The sequence below is a fragment of the Eretmochelys imbricata genome, chromosome 1, assembly GCF_965152235.1.
Source record: "Eretmochelys imbricata isolate rEreImb1 chromosome 1, rEreImb1.hap1, whole genome shotgun sequence".
NCBI lineage: Eukaryota > Metazoa > Chordata > Testudines > Cheloniidae > Eretmochelys > Eretmochelys imbricata.
The window spans coordinates 165721240-165738157 of NC_135572.1; the positions used below are offsets into that span (position 1 = coordinate 165721240).

The following is a 16918-nucleotide window of genomic DNA, read 5'->3' on the forward strand; positions in this document are numbered from 1 at the left end:
TCAGAAAATAGCTTTAAATGCAGATAATGTAATTTTTATATGAACCAAATATTTCCTTAAAATTAGTTTCTAAAAAAAAAAAAAAAAAATCTATGACTTTGGGTTAGATTTGAAGTAAATCCTGCCAAATCCGAAAACCTAGCTATAAATGTGTCCAACTCTGAAAAGCTATTCCTTCAGAAAACATTTGGGTACAAATGGGCAACGAATTCTAGAAGACACCTGGGAATTCAAATCTTAAATAGTCTTGAAGAATTCTATGATTTAAATGTCAAACACAACTTCAGCAAACGGCATGCTTGGGGAAGTATGCAATTTTTTGGTTGGGAAGAACAGCTAGGGTCAAAATTAACATTTTGCCAAGGATACTCTTCTTGTTTCAAAATATTTCTTTGATGATTCCAGATAAAACCCTAGCAGGAATACAGAGGATTTTGTTAAAATGTATATGGAATAAGACCAAAAGAAACTGCAGAAACTTTGTACAAACCCATTAAAACAGGATGGACTAGCTGGTTCCAAATAATCTATGGTACTATCAAGCCAGCCAGCCCAAAGCAGTAGTGGACAGGAGGTGCTTTAACCCATCCAAACACTTTACAGAGCAAGAACATTGTGGTGGTGTGTGCATCACTAGGCTACCATGGATTAAATTAAAAAAAAAAAAATAAAAAAAAATCACACCCTCCAGAAATTTATACACATCCTATAGTAAGTCTACTCTACAGATTTGCGATAGAACTAGATATAAAAGAAGATCTTTTATCTTGCCAAATGATACCCACTGCAAATAATCCAGATATTAACCCAAATTACGAACCAGAGAGCTTTAAAAATTGGGAGAGCCATGGAATATATATGGTTCACCCGCTACTGAGCAAAGAAACGTTTCTAACTTATTTAGAGATCAAAACTAACTTTAACTGGCCCACTCTCCCATGGTAACAGTACTTTCTAGTTAGACATTATATTTCTTTCAACTCTTTAGAAAAAAATGTTTTATACAGAAACCTAACTTTAATAGAAGTGGTGGCATCTGGTCAATTAGGAAACAAATAGGTTATAACTAATTCAATCTTTGCAGACAACTTTCCTAACAAAAAATGTCCATATATGACATGCTCGGAAAAGGACCTGGGCAGAAAAATTATACCAGACGAATGATGTTTGATCTGGAAAAATGTACCAACAACTTCAGTCTTCAGCACAATAAAAAAAAATTTATTTAAGAAAATTTATTTAAGATACTGTTTCAATGGTACCTCACACCAGTCAGGTTATACATACATACATACATACATACATACACACACACACACTTGAATGGGAACAAATGTTGGGAGAAATCATAGTGAAAGAAGAGATTTTATGCATATATGGTGCACATGCCCAGTCACCAGAGAATACTGGGATGCAATCCATCACCAAATATTTTTGGATATTTATTACCAAATGATCCTTTGGTAATCCTCATGTGACTTCCTAGAGGAAATGATCACATAAAAAGTAATGAAGAATTAATCTCTCATCTGCTAGTAGCTCCTCAGTTATTGATAGACTCTCATTGGAAAAAGAAAAATAGTCCAACTGTAGAGGAATGTCTCAAAAATATGGAAGGCGGTTATTATAGAAAAATTAACACACCAGTTATGTACTCAGCAAAATAGACAGAGGACAAATAGATACTTAGATATTTAGTTACCTTTTATTCAATACTCAGACAAAGTACATTGACCTGCAAAAACCCCCACCACACCTGTTCAATTTTTTTTTAATATTTACATTTGATAGACATCCTGGTCTGTTAAATATGTGTAATCGGAGATTTTACTCAATTAAATAAAATAACTAAAAACAAAATGTCATAGGTATTGTAATGATGATCACTCTGTAATATGGGAAAGTCCTCCTAAATAGAGATCGGATGTTTATATTCTGGTATAATGTCTCTTTAAACAAAAGCTCATTGTTGTAATGTTTTTCTTTTGCTCCTGATATTTACATGGCAAGGATTCTAAACCTGTTAATACTTCCTAAATTAATAAATAGTAAAAAACAACTGCATTTCAATGTAATTCTGAACCAGTACTAAAATACATTCAATGAAGCTTTTCACACATAGTCCTTTAATACTGAACTTGTCAAATTTAAAAATATATTAATTCAGTAAGAAACAGCCAGCTAACAGAGTTCTGGCATTAAAAAATAAATGTTACAGGCTTTTGTTTTTAAAAAGAAAAAAACCAACACTTGCAGGTGAAATATTTGTTTTGCCTACTATATTTACAAGAAACACAAAATATTACTTTGACTGAAAGTGATTAAATAAAATTTTTACTATTTCACTATTCTATTGTTTCCACTTTGTTTATTTTGTGTATTTGACAGCACCACTTTATACATAGTCAATTTCTCCTTTACATTTTGTGGGTTTTACATAAAAAACAAGAGAAGACAAATATTTAGGAAAATGTGATTGTAAAACTACAGAAATGGGCAGACACAGTCAGATATATATATATGTAGTACTGAAAACTACTTTCAAATCATATTTTTAAATTGATTACATTTCAAGTTGATGTTGATTTAACATTGGTAGGCCATTGGTAACTATTGTTTTAGGTTCTCTGGTTCAGGAAGACTAAGCTTGGAAGGTTTTCTTGGCAATGGCAAGGGCTAGAAGCTTAGTTTTTATTTTTAAGTGAAAGATTAAATTTCACAGAAACTAAGAGGTCACCCATGGACAGACGGAAATACCATGGCTGACTATATGCTGCAATAATTAGCACTCATATGAACAGCCTATCTCCAAAAACCAAAATAGGATAGCCGATTTAGTCATTAAAAGGGCAAATACTACTGATATGAACAATTTCTTTACAAAGATTACAACTAGATCCCAGAGCGAGCAGGTAACAACTTTCTTTTTGTAAAATAAGATGTGTTATTTCCCTTCCCTACCTGTGCAAGAGCTGGTTTGGGGAAAACATCATCTTTGCTTTCTTCTTTGCTTTTCTCAACTGGAACCCATTCTCCATAGACACTGTCAGCTTCCTTTTTCCTGTGTTGAGACCCAGATGAGACAGGGAACTCCTTTGTCAAAGTTACCTGATTTTTTGGTGCTGGTTTTACGATAGGAGTGGTCTTAAAGAAAAAGAAGCATTTTGCGATTAGGAAGTAATAAAGCACAATACGCATACAAGGTCCTATTCCATAGGAACAATTACTGTAGGGGTTTTGTGAACACTAAGTGCCAAACACTATTTCAATTTTCCCTCCTTAACTGGAATTAAAATGAAAACTCTAAAGATACAGTGTCTGAACTAAAATCGGGATTATGTTATTTAAAACTGGATCCTTGTTTCAAACATATGATGAGTGAAGTGACATCTAAATGGGTAGTTTTTCTTTCAGTTCATAAACAGTGCTAGAATTATTATGGAGTAAAGGTGCTAAATAAATTAAAATGATTATTGCTGATGATGAGAACAATACAGGAAATGCCCAATTCTACAGAGCGAAGAAAATATTGATTGCTCTGTGAAAAACCCAAGATGTGATTTTGGACCCTTCCCCTCCACATTAGAAAATCATGACATTTCACTAAATAAAAAATAAATAAATGCTTCAGCTACATTAATGGAATACTTGTTGTACTCACTCAATTAAAATGATTGCTTTTTAAATCTTCTGGCACATGTACAGTTTAAGCATTAAATGTGGGGAAAATGCAGGTAAATAAAGAAACTGAAAACTAAGCAACTCAAAGTACCATTTAATAGCATCATCATATCTTTACTTGGTTCTGGAAGAGAATATATTCCCATTTTGTCATAGAGATGAGACATTTTGCACTTGTGTTTTATTGACATGGAGTCTCAAAGTAGAATGCTATATATACTTAGTTATGGAATAAAACATACAAAAACAGAAGATCAAATGTTGTGTGCCCAAGAAACCAAGACCTAGATGCACTGTCAATGCTAGATCCTGCCACGTGACGCTTACACAGAATATACATATATAAAACGAACACAGAGGAAGTGTGCAGGTATCACTGATTTCAACGGTGTACAGTTTATCCAAAATAAAAAGAAGACAGGACAAAAGAACATCTAAAGTACATAAAAAATTAATTTACTATAATTCTACAATTAAATTTATACAAAGTAACAGCTGTAAACCATTGTTTGGAAAGCATGTACGTAAAGAACAATTATAATTAGTATATCAGAAAGAATGTACCTAGTTTTGACTCCCGAACAGCGCCGTCTCTCTCTTCCAAAAAAAATTCTAAAAACTCATCTATGATATACTTCTCTTTGTTCTAATAATACTTAGCACTAATATAGTGCTTTCTATCTTCAAATAGCTTTACAATTTTATTTATTCCTCACAACATTCCTGTGAGGTAGGTAAGATTTAGACCCATTTTCCACTTGGGGAAACAGTCAGAAACACTACCTGACTTGCCTAGGCCACAAAAGGATATCTGTGTCAAAACAAGGATTAGGATTCCGGAGTTCTTAATTCCAAGTCCCATGCTCTCAGGTCTCCCCTCTATCTGTGTATTGCAACATATTATTTTTCTGCTTATGGTTTTACATTATCAGCTCTTAATGGCAGGGGCCGGCTGAGCACCATTCACCTACTGCATATTACTATGTACACTTGTAGTAGTATAGTAACATCATCTTGATCAATTAAATCTTAGGCAAACCTAGCCAAAGAGAAACCTGCTAGAGTTGTACACAGATGATGGATTGATGTTTTGGAGGGATTATTAACAGACTCCACCTCTAGATGAGAAGGCAGGAAGTGCCCACAAGGTACAGTCCCTCTAAATATCTGATCACACGTGCAAGAGAGAACACATTGCCATAAAGAACTCCCCTCACCCTCTTCCCCTGGTACTGCATATATATTTAAATCTCCCAGAAGGAATAATGAAAACCAAATACTATTATATTAGCAAAAACAAAAGATTAACAGCAATGAAACCATGGGATCTAATTAAACTGAATCAGAGTTCTCAGACAGAATACAATGTACTGTCAAAAAGCTACTCTATCATCTACAATTAATATATTACCAGAAGCATCTTCAGGTTTACAAAACACATGGCTGACCACCTCACTCCTGGAACAGTTTTTTGTGGATACAGCAAAAATAAAATCCCAGAGTTCCCTGAGCTATGTTTAAGGTAATAAAAACTCTTCTTGTATTGTAATAATGCTGACATATAATCCAAAAAGATTTTAGTTTGAGAAGATGCGAATTCCAGCATTTCTAAGTTCCTTGCTATTTATAGCAGTCTGTGTTGCAACTGAGGATTTCTGCATTCGAAAATAGTACCAGGAAAAAGGGTTTTGTTTGTTTTAAGTGGGATGCCTTTCACTCAGCATGAAGGCAACAGTTCCAGCAGGCAACAAAGATCCTAGAACATTGGTAAGTCTTTTAGAGAAGACAGACATTCAGTAAGCATATTCCAGTTTTCTCTGGTACACCCAGTCCATTAAACTCTTCCTCTGTCCATCAGTATTATTTTGAAATGCTTTGTTGTCCTGTATAAAACTAATTAAATCTGTATGATCTGAAGAAGCTTTCTTCAAGTCACTCACCCACTGTAGAACTGCCTCCATTTTGCCATAGAACTTTTTCAGCATTTCCCACCCCCCACTCAGTACCTGAAAGAAGTTCCAGAACAGTGTGTAAATGATTATGAAGCAAGTCCAAACACTTAGACATTGCCATTTTGAAGTGCCAACACTCAGATTCTAATGAAAATCCTGGGCATAGAAGGTGCTGAAGATTGAGTGTGCCCTTCTTTAGCCTCCTAGTGATGCGGTCAAAAAGTCTTCCTTAGATGAAGAAGGCTTGCATTTCAGCATAATCAGGTTTTCTAATACTATATAGAGCCAGAAATAACAAAAAGTCTAAAAAATTCATGCATAGATTCTGTTTAAAGGAGAACAGACTGTTCTCTTACTCCCCAGACCAACAGGGACTGGGAGTGCTGGATAAGTAAAAATCAGTATGGACAACAAATGTGGATCTCCAAACAAGAAAATCAAAAGGAGTATCTCTGTCTGGTGTGAATGTCACAATACAGTATTCTATTTCTGGAAATTATCATAATACAGCAGGTAAGACATCACACAATCATAATAAAAGTGATGGGATATTATACATACATATGCTTTTTGGTGTATAGATAGAAAACCAGATATTTCATCTAAAACAATTCCAATATGTTAACTGATAACCAGGAAATAGACAGAAATGTCACCTGGGATTTCTGAGGACAACCACAAAGACTGGAACATTCTGTTTAGGTGGTCATCAGAAACCCTTGATGAAAATTTAGTCTTTGGCCAATTATTTACACACACACACACACACACACACACACAAAATGTATGTGCAGGCCGATGGACCCAAAGATACACACACATGATGATACATAGATAGTATATAATGTATATGATTCTTTATATAAAAGTTGACCTGCAGAGGACTATTAAAATTCAGCAACTTTAGAAGCACGTGCCGAATGTCCCCAGTAAACAAGGATGTGCTTTTGGTAGATTGATTTAAAATGAAGGCAAGTGATGGAGGATGTACTCTGTTCACTGTTCTTCACTCTCACAGTGGACCTCAATCAAAAACTTAGCCCTCCCTTATTAACTATTTTTAAGCCTCTAGTTTCAATACTGAGGCAGCAATGTCAGTATCTTTTGCTCAGCCCTCACATGACCGGTGTTTGGTCCTGATCCTGTGAACACCTAAACACATGAGTAAGAGCTTCTCTATGCAGAGAAGTTACACCAGTAAAAAGTAGGGTACAAATTTAAACCACTGATTATATTGATATAACTCCTTGTGTGAACAGACTTATTCTGGACACTCACTTTGGAAGTGATTTAAACTAAGCCAAAAAAAGCCATTCCTACTCCAAAATAAGAGTGTCCAGATGGGGAGTTATACCAGTATAACGATACCGGTTTAAACTACACCTGTATAACTGGTGAAACTTTCCCATGTACAGAAACCCCAAATCCTGTTTACAGGATTGAGGGCTTTATATGTAAAGAAGGCAACCACTACTTCTTCCTCCAACCTCAAAAGAAACTAAGGTGTGTAGTGAGATTATTGAAACTGTCAACAGATTAAGAGTGGCTGAACTCCATGCGAGTTGATTTAAAAACGAATTCATTTAAAGCCAGTCAGTGTGTTCCTACCAATATCTGTAACAAAAAAAAACAAAAAAAAAAACCACATCACACCAACCTCAAATATGCTGTATTGGAAAACTGTTTAAATAAAAAGGGCTCATCTGTTTTCAGGAGTTTCTAGCTTTAATCAGAACTCCTGAGGACCTGTCAAATCCTTCCATACCTCATCTGCTACAAATATAAAAAAGACAAGGTTACCAGCTGTGGTCAAAAAGAATGATTACACCTTTCAGTTCCAAGATCTGGTGAAAAATTTCACCAAGGAGAAAAATGTGTTTTTGTAGAAACAGAACATTTCAACAGTCCCGCCATCTCTGCTCTGTTTGTACTAAAAAAGAAGTGTTATGCAGTTTGTAGGGTCAGAAAACGATGGTGTAAGAAAGTGGACGCCACTCATCTGCAGTGTGCAGCTACCTCTTAATAAGCTTCTTATACTAGTCTGTGATGGAACTAGTCACTATTTCCACAGACACCTGGTCATGGTAGATAACCTGGCAAAAATAAACCGGAAACACTCTGTAAGACCAGGAAACAAACTTCTTAAGACAGCAGGTGATCTACACAAGTACCACGTTTAATGAATATTAATCCATATAAAAAAATGTCAATATATTGATTCAGTTTAAATATCCGTTAATTCTAAACTGGCTAAAAATATATTTGATACTGGTAAGTGGAGAGTTAGAGGGACTGTAAAACAATCTTGCTTCAGTTGGTGTCCTAATCACCCACCTTTAAATTTATTTCCAGACAACATACATTATAAATAGAAAAAAATATATTAGTGCAATATTAAGGCAAACAAAAATCAAGAAACATGAAAATTAAGGTTAACCATGCAACCTTGACTCTGCCTCTTTATGCAAATAGCAGGCAATCACATAATTAGGTTATCAATTGAAAAAATACACTTTAGATATATGCACCTAAGATAACGTATTGTCTTGAATTTAAAGAAGAGGCAGAATTAAGGTTAACTTTTATTATCCCAGACTTTTAAGAGCTTAACTATGCCCACCTGGATAGTACTCCAGCTCCTCCATTTCAATAAATTATGTTTTTTTTGCAGTTTAAATTGATCTAAACCTTTAAATCACATTAGGCAGCTAAAATTGATCCACACATTTAGATCACTTCAAGCTTTGTGAAAGGTGTACAAAGCAGGTGAAGGTTAGACAAGAATTGGTAGGGTGCAGATCAACAAGGAGCACTCAGACTAAACTTTTAAACGAGTTTTGAAAAGCATGCCGTTCCTAAGCTGAGAATGCATGCTCTCTGCATTTAAGTGTACACCTCCCAGTGTTATAACAGAAAGCTACTGCATGTGCTCAATATGCATTTTTTAAATGCTCCTAACTTTAGTAGATGAAAATGAAACCAACCAATGTGAATAGTCCTCAGTAATTATAGTAGAGCTGTCAATTAATTGCAGTTAACGCAATTAACTCAAAAAAATTAATCACAATTAATCAGTTTTGATCGCACTGTTAAACAATACCAATTGAAATTTATTAAATATTTTGGATGTTTTTCTACACTTTCAAATATATTGATTTCAATTACAACAAACTATACGAAGTGTACACTGCTCACTTTATATTATTTATTACAAATATTTGCACTGCAAAAATGATAAAACAGTATTTTTCATTTCACCTCATGCAAGTACCATACTGCAATCTCTTTATCATGAAAGCGCAACTTACAAATGTAGATTTTTTTTTTTTTTTTGGTTACATAACTGCACTGAAAAACAAAACAATGTAAAACTTCAGCGCCTACAAGTCCACTCAGTCCTATTTCTTTTGCAGCCAATCGCTAAGAGAAACAAGTTTGTTTACATTTATAGGAGATAATGTACATTTACAATGTCACCTGAAAGTGAGAACAGATTTTCACATGGCACTTTTGTAGCAGTCACTGCAAGGTATTTAAGTGACAGACATGCTAAACATTTGTATGCCCCTTCATGCTTGGCCACCATTCCAGAGGACATGCTTCCATGCTGATGACGCTTGTTAAAAAAATCATGTGTTAATTAAATTTGTGACTGAACTCCTTGGGGGAGAATTGTATGTCTCCTGCTGTGTGTTTTACCCACATTCTGCCATATGTTTATAGCAGTTATAGCAGTCTCAGATGATGACCCAACACGTTGTTCGTTTTAACACCACTTTCACTGCAGATGTGACAAAACTCAAAGAAGGTACCAATGTGAGATTTCTAAAGATAGCTACAGCACTCAACCCCAGATTCAAGAATCTGGGCTGCCAAAATCTGAGAGGGATAAGGTGTGGAGCATGCCTTCAGAATTCTTAAAAGAGCAATACTCCGACATGGAAACTACAGAACCCAAACCACCAAAAGAGAAAATCAACCTTCTGCTGGTGACATCTGACTCAGATGATGAAAATGAACATGCGTTGGTCTGCACTGCTTTGGATCGTTATCTAGCAGAACCCATCATCAGCATGGACGCATGTCCTCTGGAATGGTGGTTGAAGCACGAAGGGACATATGAATCTTTAGCGCATCTGGCACGTAAACATTTGGCAAAGCCGGCTACAACAGTGCCACGCGAATGCCTGTTCTCATTTTCAGGTGACATCATAAAGAAGAAGCAGACAGCATTATCTCCTGCAAATGTAAAAAAACTTGTTTGTCTGAGCGATTGGCTGAGAAAACGTAGGACTGAGTGGACTTGTAGGCTCAAGTTTTACATGGTTTTATTTTTGAATGCAGTTATTTTTTGTATATAACCTGTAAGTTCAACTTTCATGATAAATAGATTGCACTACAGCACTTGTATTAGGGGAAATGAAAAATACTATTTCTTTTATCATTTTTACAGTGCAAATACTTGTAATCAAAAATAAAAATAAAGTGAGCACTGTACACTTTGTATTCTGTGTTGTAATAGAAATCAATATATTTAAAAATGTGGAAAACATCCAAAAATATTTATATAAATGGTATTTATTATTATTTAATCGCATGATTAATTGTGGTTAATTTTTTTTAATCACTTGACAGCCCTAAATTATACACATGCCAAGTTTTATATGTCAAACCTCAGTCACAAGTTTTCCACATATTCAAGAATGTTTTAAAGTGGAAAAAATGCCCTATATTTCATTTTCTTTCCACTCACGCAAACCTGAAAGAACAGCTGAAGGTATTTTCTCCAATCTTTCAAAAAATAAAAAAATCCATTTTTGGGGAGAAGCCAAACAGGGAAAATTTTACCCCAAAGGTGAATACTTCAGAACATTTTGAGCATATGAAAACATGAAACCGTAACAAAAATTTATTTGCATTCTAAACTATAAAGTACTTGCTGCTAGCATGAGAGCTGTATTAAATAAGCAGCATTATGAAAGGCTACATGCTAGTTTTCTGTATATATGTATCTGTCTCTACACAGTTACATTGCCTAATTTATTATTCTGAGCCTTATCTGGGTAACAAATAATACCAGCCTTAAAAACATATTTCATTTAATTGTACGGTATTTTATATTCTTCAGGACTTTGATCGCCACACCCTGTGAAGCCTAGTCAGCACCAGGAGCTGAGAGAGATTCAGGCAGTCTCAGTAAGGATAAAATTTTCAGAGATTTTAGATGAAATATGAAGAAATCTCTACTGAGCATGTGTGAAGTAAGATTTTTCAAAGGGTTATAACGTGGCCATATTTGGTCAGATTTTCAAGGACATAGCAAGAGGCACATCCCTAATAAAAAGGTCAAATCCTTGTTAAATTTCAAGTCTCTGATTCAAAGCATAGGGGTGCTAAAGCTGTTCAAAAAACAACAACAACAAAAAACCCACATAGTTGTTAGAATCTTCTAACATGGGCAAAAAAAGTGCATTTTCCCTAGGTTCATTTTTGGAAACAGCTTTACTATTTTGGTTGAAATTTTCCAGAAAAAAATATTCAGCCTTAGGCAGCCATCTGGCATGAAAAACTTCAGCCCAAATGCTTAAAGTTTGGCAAAGTTATAAGCAACCGAAACCATGATCCTATAATGGAAAGCGTCAGGCAACCTCAATAATTTACAGCATTCATTATCAGCCCAGTTTATTCTTTTAAAAAAAAAAAAAAAAAAAAGGGGTGGGGGGGCAAATACTGTATTTTGCCTGTATTGCATCTTAAAGATAGGCTCATCAGGTGTCTGTCCCCACCTCTACCCCAATATGCCGGACACCCACTTACAGCTAGGAGTTGAAGACACTGAAATTCGCAGGCAAAGCTGTGAGCCCCTGCTGCCAGCCCAAGGCAGCCAGAGCAGGAGCAGCACTGGGGTCTGCGCTGCTTTCCTGTAAGCCATAGGTGCTGTTTTCACCCTCCCATCCCCCACACCCCAGTCGGGAGGGGAACAAGCTTGCCCAGGCTGGGAAAGAAGCTGCCTGCAAGGAAGTGCCTAGCTGCCTCTGGAGCCTGGCGTGGAGCGTGAACTGCTGGAGCTGCGTTTTGTTCAGAGTTACGAACATTTTGGAGCCACGGATAACCTCCATTCCCAAGGTGCCTGTGACTCTCAGGTTCTACTATAAATACTGAAAAATTAGCTTTAAAAAACTGTTAGTTAAAGGAAATCAGTTGTTTTTAAATATATTAATTTTAATCAGACAATATCTCTAGAAAGAAAAACAGTGAGTTTTAATCTAGCACCAAAAGTTTCTCTTAACTTGGCCATGAACTTCACTGGGTTTTGGACCAGTCTCTTACTATAGCATTCAAATAGGCATGTTGTTGTTGAAATTTTGTTAACATTCCGTTGCAAATCCATATCAAGATTAAAACTATAATCCTGTAATAAACTAAAATTTCCTCCATTGATAAGGGTCACCGAATTTGTTTTTCCCGTACCTACATAAGTTTGCTAAAATAAAACAAAATTAAAACTTATAATCTATAATTGATGAAAGTACTTACATTTAAGTTGAAAAAAATAGGTTTGGGTTCATTGAGTTTAAAAGGATGATTGTAGAAAGGGCGTTCTTCCTCCTCTTCATCAGAATCATGAGGCTTGTTCACGATCACGTCATCTGTGCTTTGTGCAATCTTCTTGCATTTCTACCAAAAAATAAATTCTGAATCAATCTGAACATCTGGACAGAAACATTCCTTATTTCTACAAGAAATAGGACTTTCTGACAAATTCATTGAAATAAATATTTAAAATCAGGAATAAAAGAATTATAAAGGAGGAGTTGATCGTTTGGGGAAATATTTAAAAAAAGTCAACTTTGCCATTTTATTTGTACCTCATCTATCTACTGAAGTGTGTCCATCTTGTCTAGATAGGCTTTGAGCTCTACTCTTACATCCATCCAGAGCCCTACTATAATCAAAGGGGGCTGCATGGAGCTATTTGCAGGATCCAGGGCTAAAATTATGAGCTCTTCAAAAGCACAGACTGTCTCTTACTGTGTGCTTGTATCAGCACTAGGACCCAGGACAGTGGGGCCCCTCTCCTGATTGGGGCTTTTAGGCACCACAACATAAATGTTTAATAATAGTAGTAGTAGTAATAATAATAATAATAAAGTAAAATAAAATAAAATAAAATAATAATAGACAGCTCACTTATTTAGTTGGCCTGCAAAATTTCCACACAAAATGACTGCAAGGAAAAACCCAAGAAACAATTACTGGTTTTCACTGGTAGTGCAGAAATCTTCCCAGGTGCAAGGGTTTTAAAAGAAAGATTGGGACACCTCTGAAATGTTTTGCAGGTTACAAGAACTGAACAGGACAATCCCATTTTGCGTACTGTGGAAGTGCAACCTAAAAACGTACAGTAAGTAGGGAGGTGCTAAGAACAAATCTGTGTGGCAGTCCAAGTTGTTACTCTTCCAGGAATATGTAAAAGCAACGTTAGGGTAGGCAGTAACAGTATGACTGGAATATCAGAGAAGAGACAGCTTCCTGAAAACAACTGGTGGACTAGCATTTAATAACAAATTACTATTTATTATTTATAGACTGGCTTGTACTTTTTGCTCCAAAGGTATTTGTAAATGCATTGGTTTGAAGTGAGTTTGAGAACATTATAAAGTTGGAAATTCTGACAGCCAAAATAATTAATGGTGTTTTTCTGTCATGAAAAGGAGCAGAGAAAACAGTGGCAATGTGTTATTGCTATGTGACCATTCATCATTATATATTAGTAACAAATTGGAGACATTACATGGCTCAGGAGATTGGTAAAAAGATTTAGATCCAATCATCTATAACTTATTGGTTCAACTCCAGTTCGTATCAATAGCAATCAGAAGTTGTAACCATTTGATGATTGTTTGATGGCCTATTTGGAGTTGAGAAGAAGCTATATCACAAAAACTACCATTGCAATGGCACACTTCTTGTCAGTCTCAGCAGAAACCAAAAACTGAATAGACTTGGAGACTGTGCTACTATTTATGTCAAGTCCCTCCAAGACAAGGTTGAAGCACATCTGTGTCGTGGGGCAATGTGGGGAAGCCTGCACTGCCACTATACCATGTTATACCTAATATGTGAATAGTCAAATTTCAGTCTTTATTTATGTGAAATGGCATCTTTTCCATGAACACTAAAATTATGATTTTATTTTATAAAAAAGCTTAGATGTCAGAACTGTGATAGTTTTTAAAATGTCACAATGGCATCTTTGAATAGAAATTTTTCAGTGTGAAAACATGAGAACATATCCCAGAACTAGGCAAAATCAGACTGCATGAAGTTTCCTGTGACAGAAGAAACAAGGTGCAAAGATTTCTTTTGTGATCTGATTAAAAAGAACTTTAACATACTGCAAGTGGTACAGGTCATAATTTTAATCATCAAATTCTGTCCTTGGGTACGCATAGGTAAGTCTCACCAAAATTGAGAGGAGCTGAGTATGTGCAGTAAAGGATAGAATTTGACTGAGTATAAATTGTGAAATTTTTATATTTTTAAATTATAAAAGTCAGTGACTGAATGCTGTAAAACAACAAATATTAAATTTTCCATATTAATATAAGCTGTGAAGAGAACACACTAAACAATTAGGGTTCAATCTTGCAGTCTTCCTACAAGCAGACTTTCATGAGAATTAAACATATAGAATTATAGCTTGTCCAGACACCTACTTATTAACAGTAGCAGTTGGTTAGTTATTTTCAAATTTAATTTGCTTACCTCAGTGAGCTCCTTTATTGTATCTCTTGCTGACTTCTGAGTAACTTTCTCTTCCTTCTTTGCTGGAGCTATAATAGGCAGTAGGCTTGGTGGTAAGGGGACACCAGCCTTAGCACACATGGCAGCTGCATTAGCTTTGGCTATTTCAAGTAGCTGGGCCTTGTCTATAAGAATATTAAATATTAATTAGTGGGCCTTTAAAGATTTCTGAAGGCCAACGTATATGTATAGATATACATATATAATAATTTTAGGACCAGTTGCAATAGTAAATCTGTTTTTCCACCAGGCCAAACAAACTTTATGAAAATAAAAACAGTGCACATACATATATAAAGTGTGAATAATATGTTGTGTATTTTTAAAAGTAACATGGAACATTCCATTCACTTTTCCTTCATATCACAGGAGGCATATAATTAAAGAGACTTGCACAGGAGGAAAAAACTGCATCTGTGCATTTTTTTTATTTTTGCTTCTTTATGTTGTATAAAAGAAGGCCTGAAGGGTTCCCCCCCACCAAAAAAAGTGTTAGTTTTTTCTGCTTGGTCCTTACTTTAGAAATTCAGGTCTGTGAGACTTGAGAAACAGTGAAACAAAAACTTTACAAGAGAGTGAGAAAACATGAAAGATAAGAACTGAGAAGGGAAGGAAGAAGTCCTTAAGACTACCTAAAATTCCAGATTTTGTGTGAGAGTGTGTTTTGGTCAATGCCTACTTAACTTAATTGACTAATTAACATTTTGAAGATATTGTTTAAAGAGTCAACATCATTGCCTCTTATATTAAGGTGAAAGTTCACAATACTCATCCTTGAAGACATGGGAAAGGTCCTCCCACAAAAACTATGGAAGACCAGAGTTGACACTCCTGATATTTCTCAAGTAAAAGTGAGGGAGAAAAGTCATAAAAAAACGAAAATGGGACACAAGCCCAATTCTTCTGAAATCCTTTGCAGCTCACTTTTAAACCATTCCTTGAAATAATATCTCAAACACTGAAAGTCAACTAAAAAGGACAATATTAAATATACAGACTATAACCAAAACAATCAGGAAGTTAACAAGCATTTTATGTCATAGGTTAAACACTATGAATATATATCTCAAACTGTTAAGAAAATTACTACATATTAAAAATTTTTAAACATGACAGGATTTTGCTTTTTCATGGAAAATAATAAATGTGGTTTCTAATGTGTAGAGGAGTCAGGTAATGGAAATACACAAAGCATATTTGTATATTCTAATAATTGTGATTCAAACTGCTTTTCAAAAAATCCTGCAACAACCAAATAAATGAAGTATCACCACCTTAAGGAAAGAGTTACACAGGTAAACCCTCGCATATCAGGATGAGATTCCCCTTACTTTTTAAGCAATCAAAAAGAAGATCACAGAGCTTCATAGCTTGCAGCTACAGAAAGGCCTCCAAATGAAGGTCTAAGTGAATTTGCAACAGCGGAAGCTCACCTCCCCAAAAAATACTCTCACTCCACCAGGAAAAGCTGAACATGCTGAGTAGGGGCTACATCTCTGCTCATGCTAAACCAGCTCTTGTTTCCAGATATTTTCTCCCTCCACTAGCTCAAACAATGTGGAATGGGGGGGACAAGTCAGCATGCTGAGCTGTTCAACTCTTCATCCTCTCATTTCTTCAAGCAATGAGACTAGCTGGGGTTGGGAACAATTTAAGAATTTGCCTCCCTCCCTAAATGCTTTGAATATAAAGCTACTCTGGCACCTGTAATGTGGCTGAGAGAGGGAGAATACAAAGGAGTGAAGTGAGGGGCATAAGATGTGGCCCAAGGTGAAATCAGGAAGCAGAGCACACACATAAGGAACAGAAACAAAACTATTCAAAAGATCAGGGAGAATGGAAAGGAACAGATAAAGCAAATATATAAGTGACTTCTTTATTTTAGGGTGGGAGTATACTGAAGTTTCTTTCAGCTACTGACCAAAATAACTATTACATCTAAATAACCAATAGCAAAAAAGAAACTCAAGAAATATCAACTCCTCACTACAATTCTTCACAGTGGGGATTCCTCCTCTTCCCCAAGGATAATAAATTGGAGCTCTGTTCCTTGTGGCAGGAAAGAGGCTGAGGACCCAAGAAAACAATGTGTGATATTACTGCTTTTAGCCTTAATTTTTGGTTGGTCTCCATTGTTCTGTAAGGAGACATCCCCAGTCATATCAGATTCTCAAAATCTGTTGCATCTTGCCACACAGTTGAAGAGCCGTTTTCAGTGCTATATCATATATGTGATGTTAGGTTACGGTCATGCCCTCAATAAAGAGTTTTAAGTTCCTCACATTTCTAGGTAAGTCGTCTTCCACATCTTGATCTGGAAGTCATTCCTGATGCAGGCAGCAATCAATGAGGAGCAATGAACTTCCATACTACAGCTTTCCAGCATCTGGAATAACATCCCAGGTGTCTTGAGTCTTGCCTCTGACTAAGGCTGCCTCAGTCGCCAGTTTTATGTGGAAACGTGTAGTTAACATAAT

The 16918-nt window shown here is 35.6% G+C and overlaps 1 protein-coding gene across 6 annotated transcripts in view; it reads right to left on the reverse strand.

Annotated features, from left to right (window-relative positions):
• Positions 1-16918, reverse strand: part of SON (SON DNA and RNA binding protein) — a 61747-nt gene that overhangs the window by 26195 nt on the left and 18634 nt on the right. For all 6 annotated transcript variants that reach the window (XR_013346396.1, XR_013346397.1, XM_077819061.1 and 3 more), the window contains 3 exons: positions 14403-14566; positions 12171-12311; positions 2962-3144 (listed from right to left, as the gene is read on the reverse strand). Coding sequence is in view for 4 of the 6 variants with exons in the window: in XM_077819061.1 (XP_077675187.1) it covers positions 2962-3144; positions 12171-12311; positions 14403-14566 (488 nt within the window). In the remaining 2 variants the exon portion in view is untranslated. The remainder of the gene's footprint in view (positions 1-2961; positions 3145-12170; positions 12312-14402; positions 14567-16918) is intronic.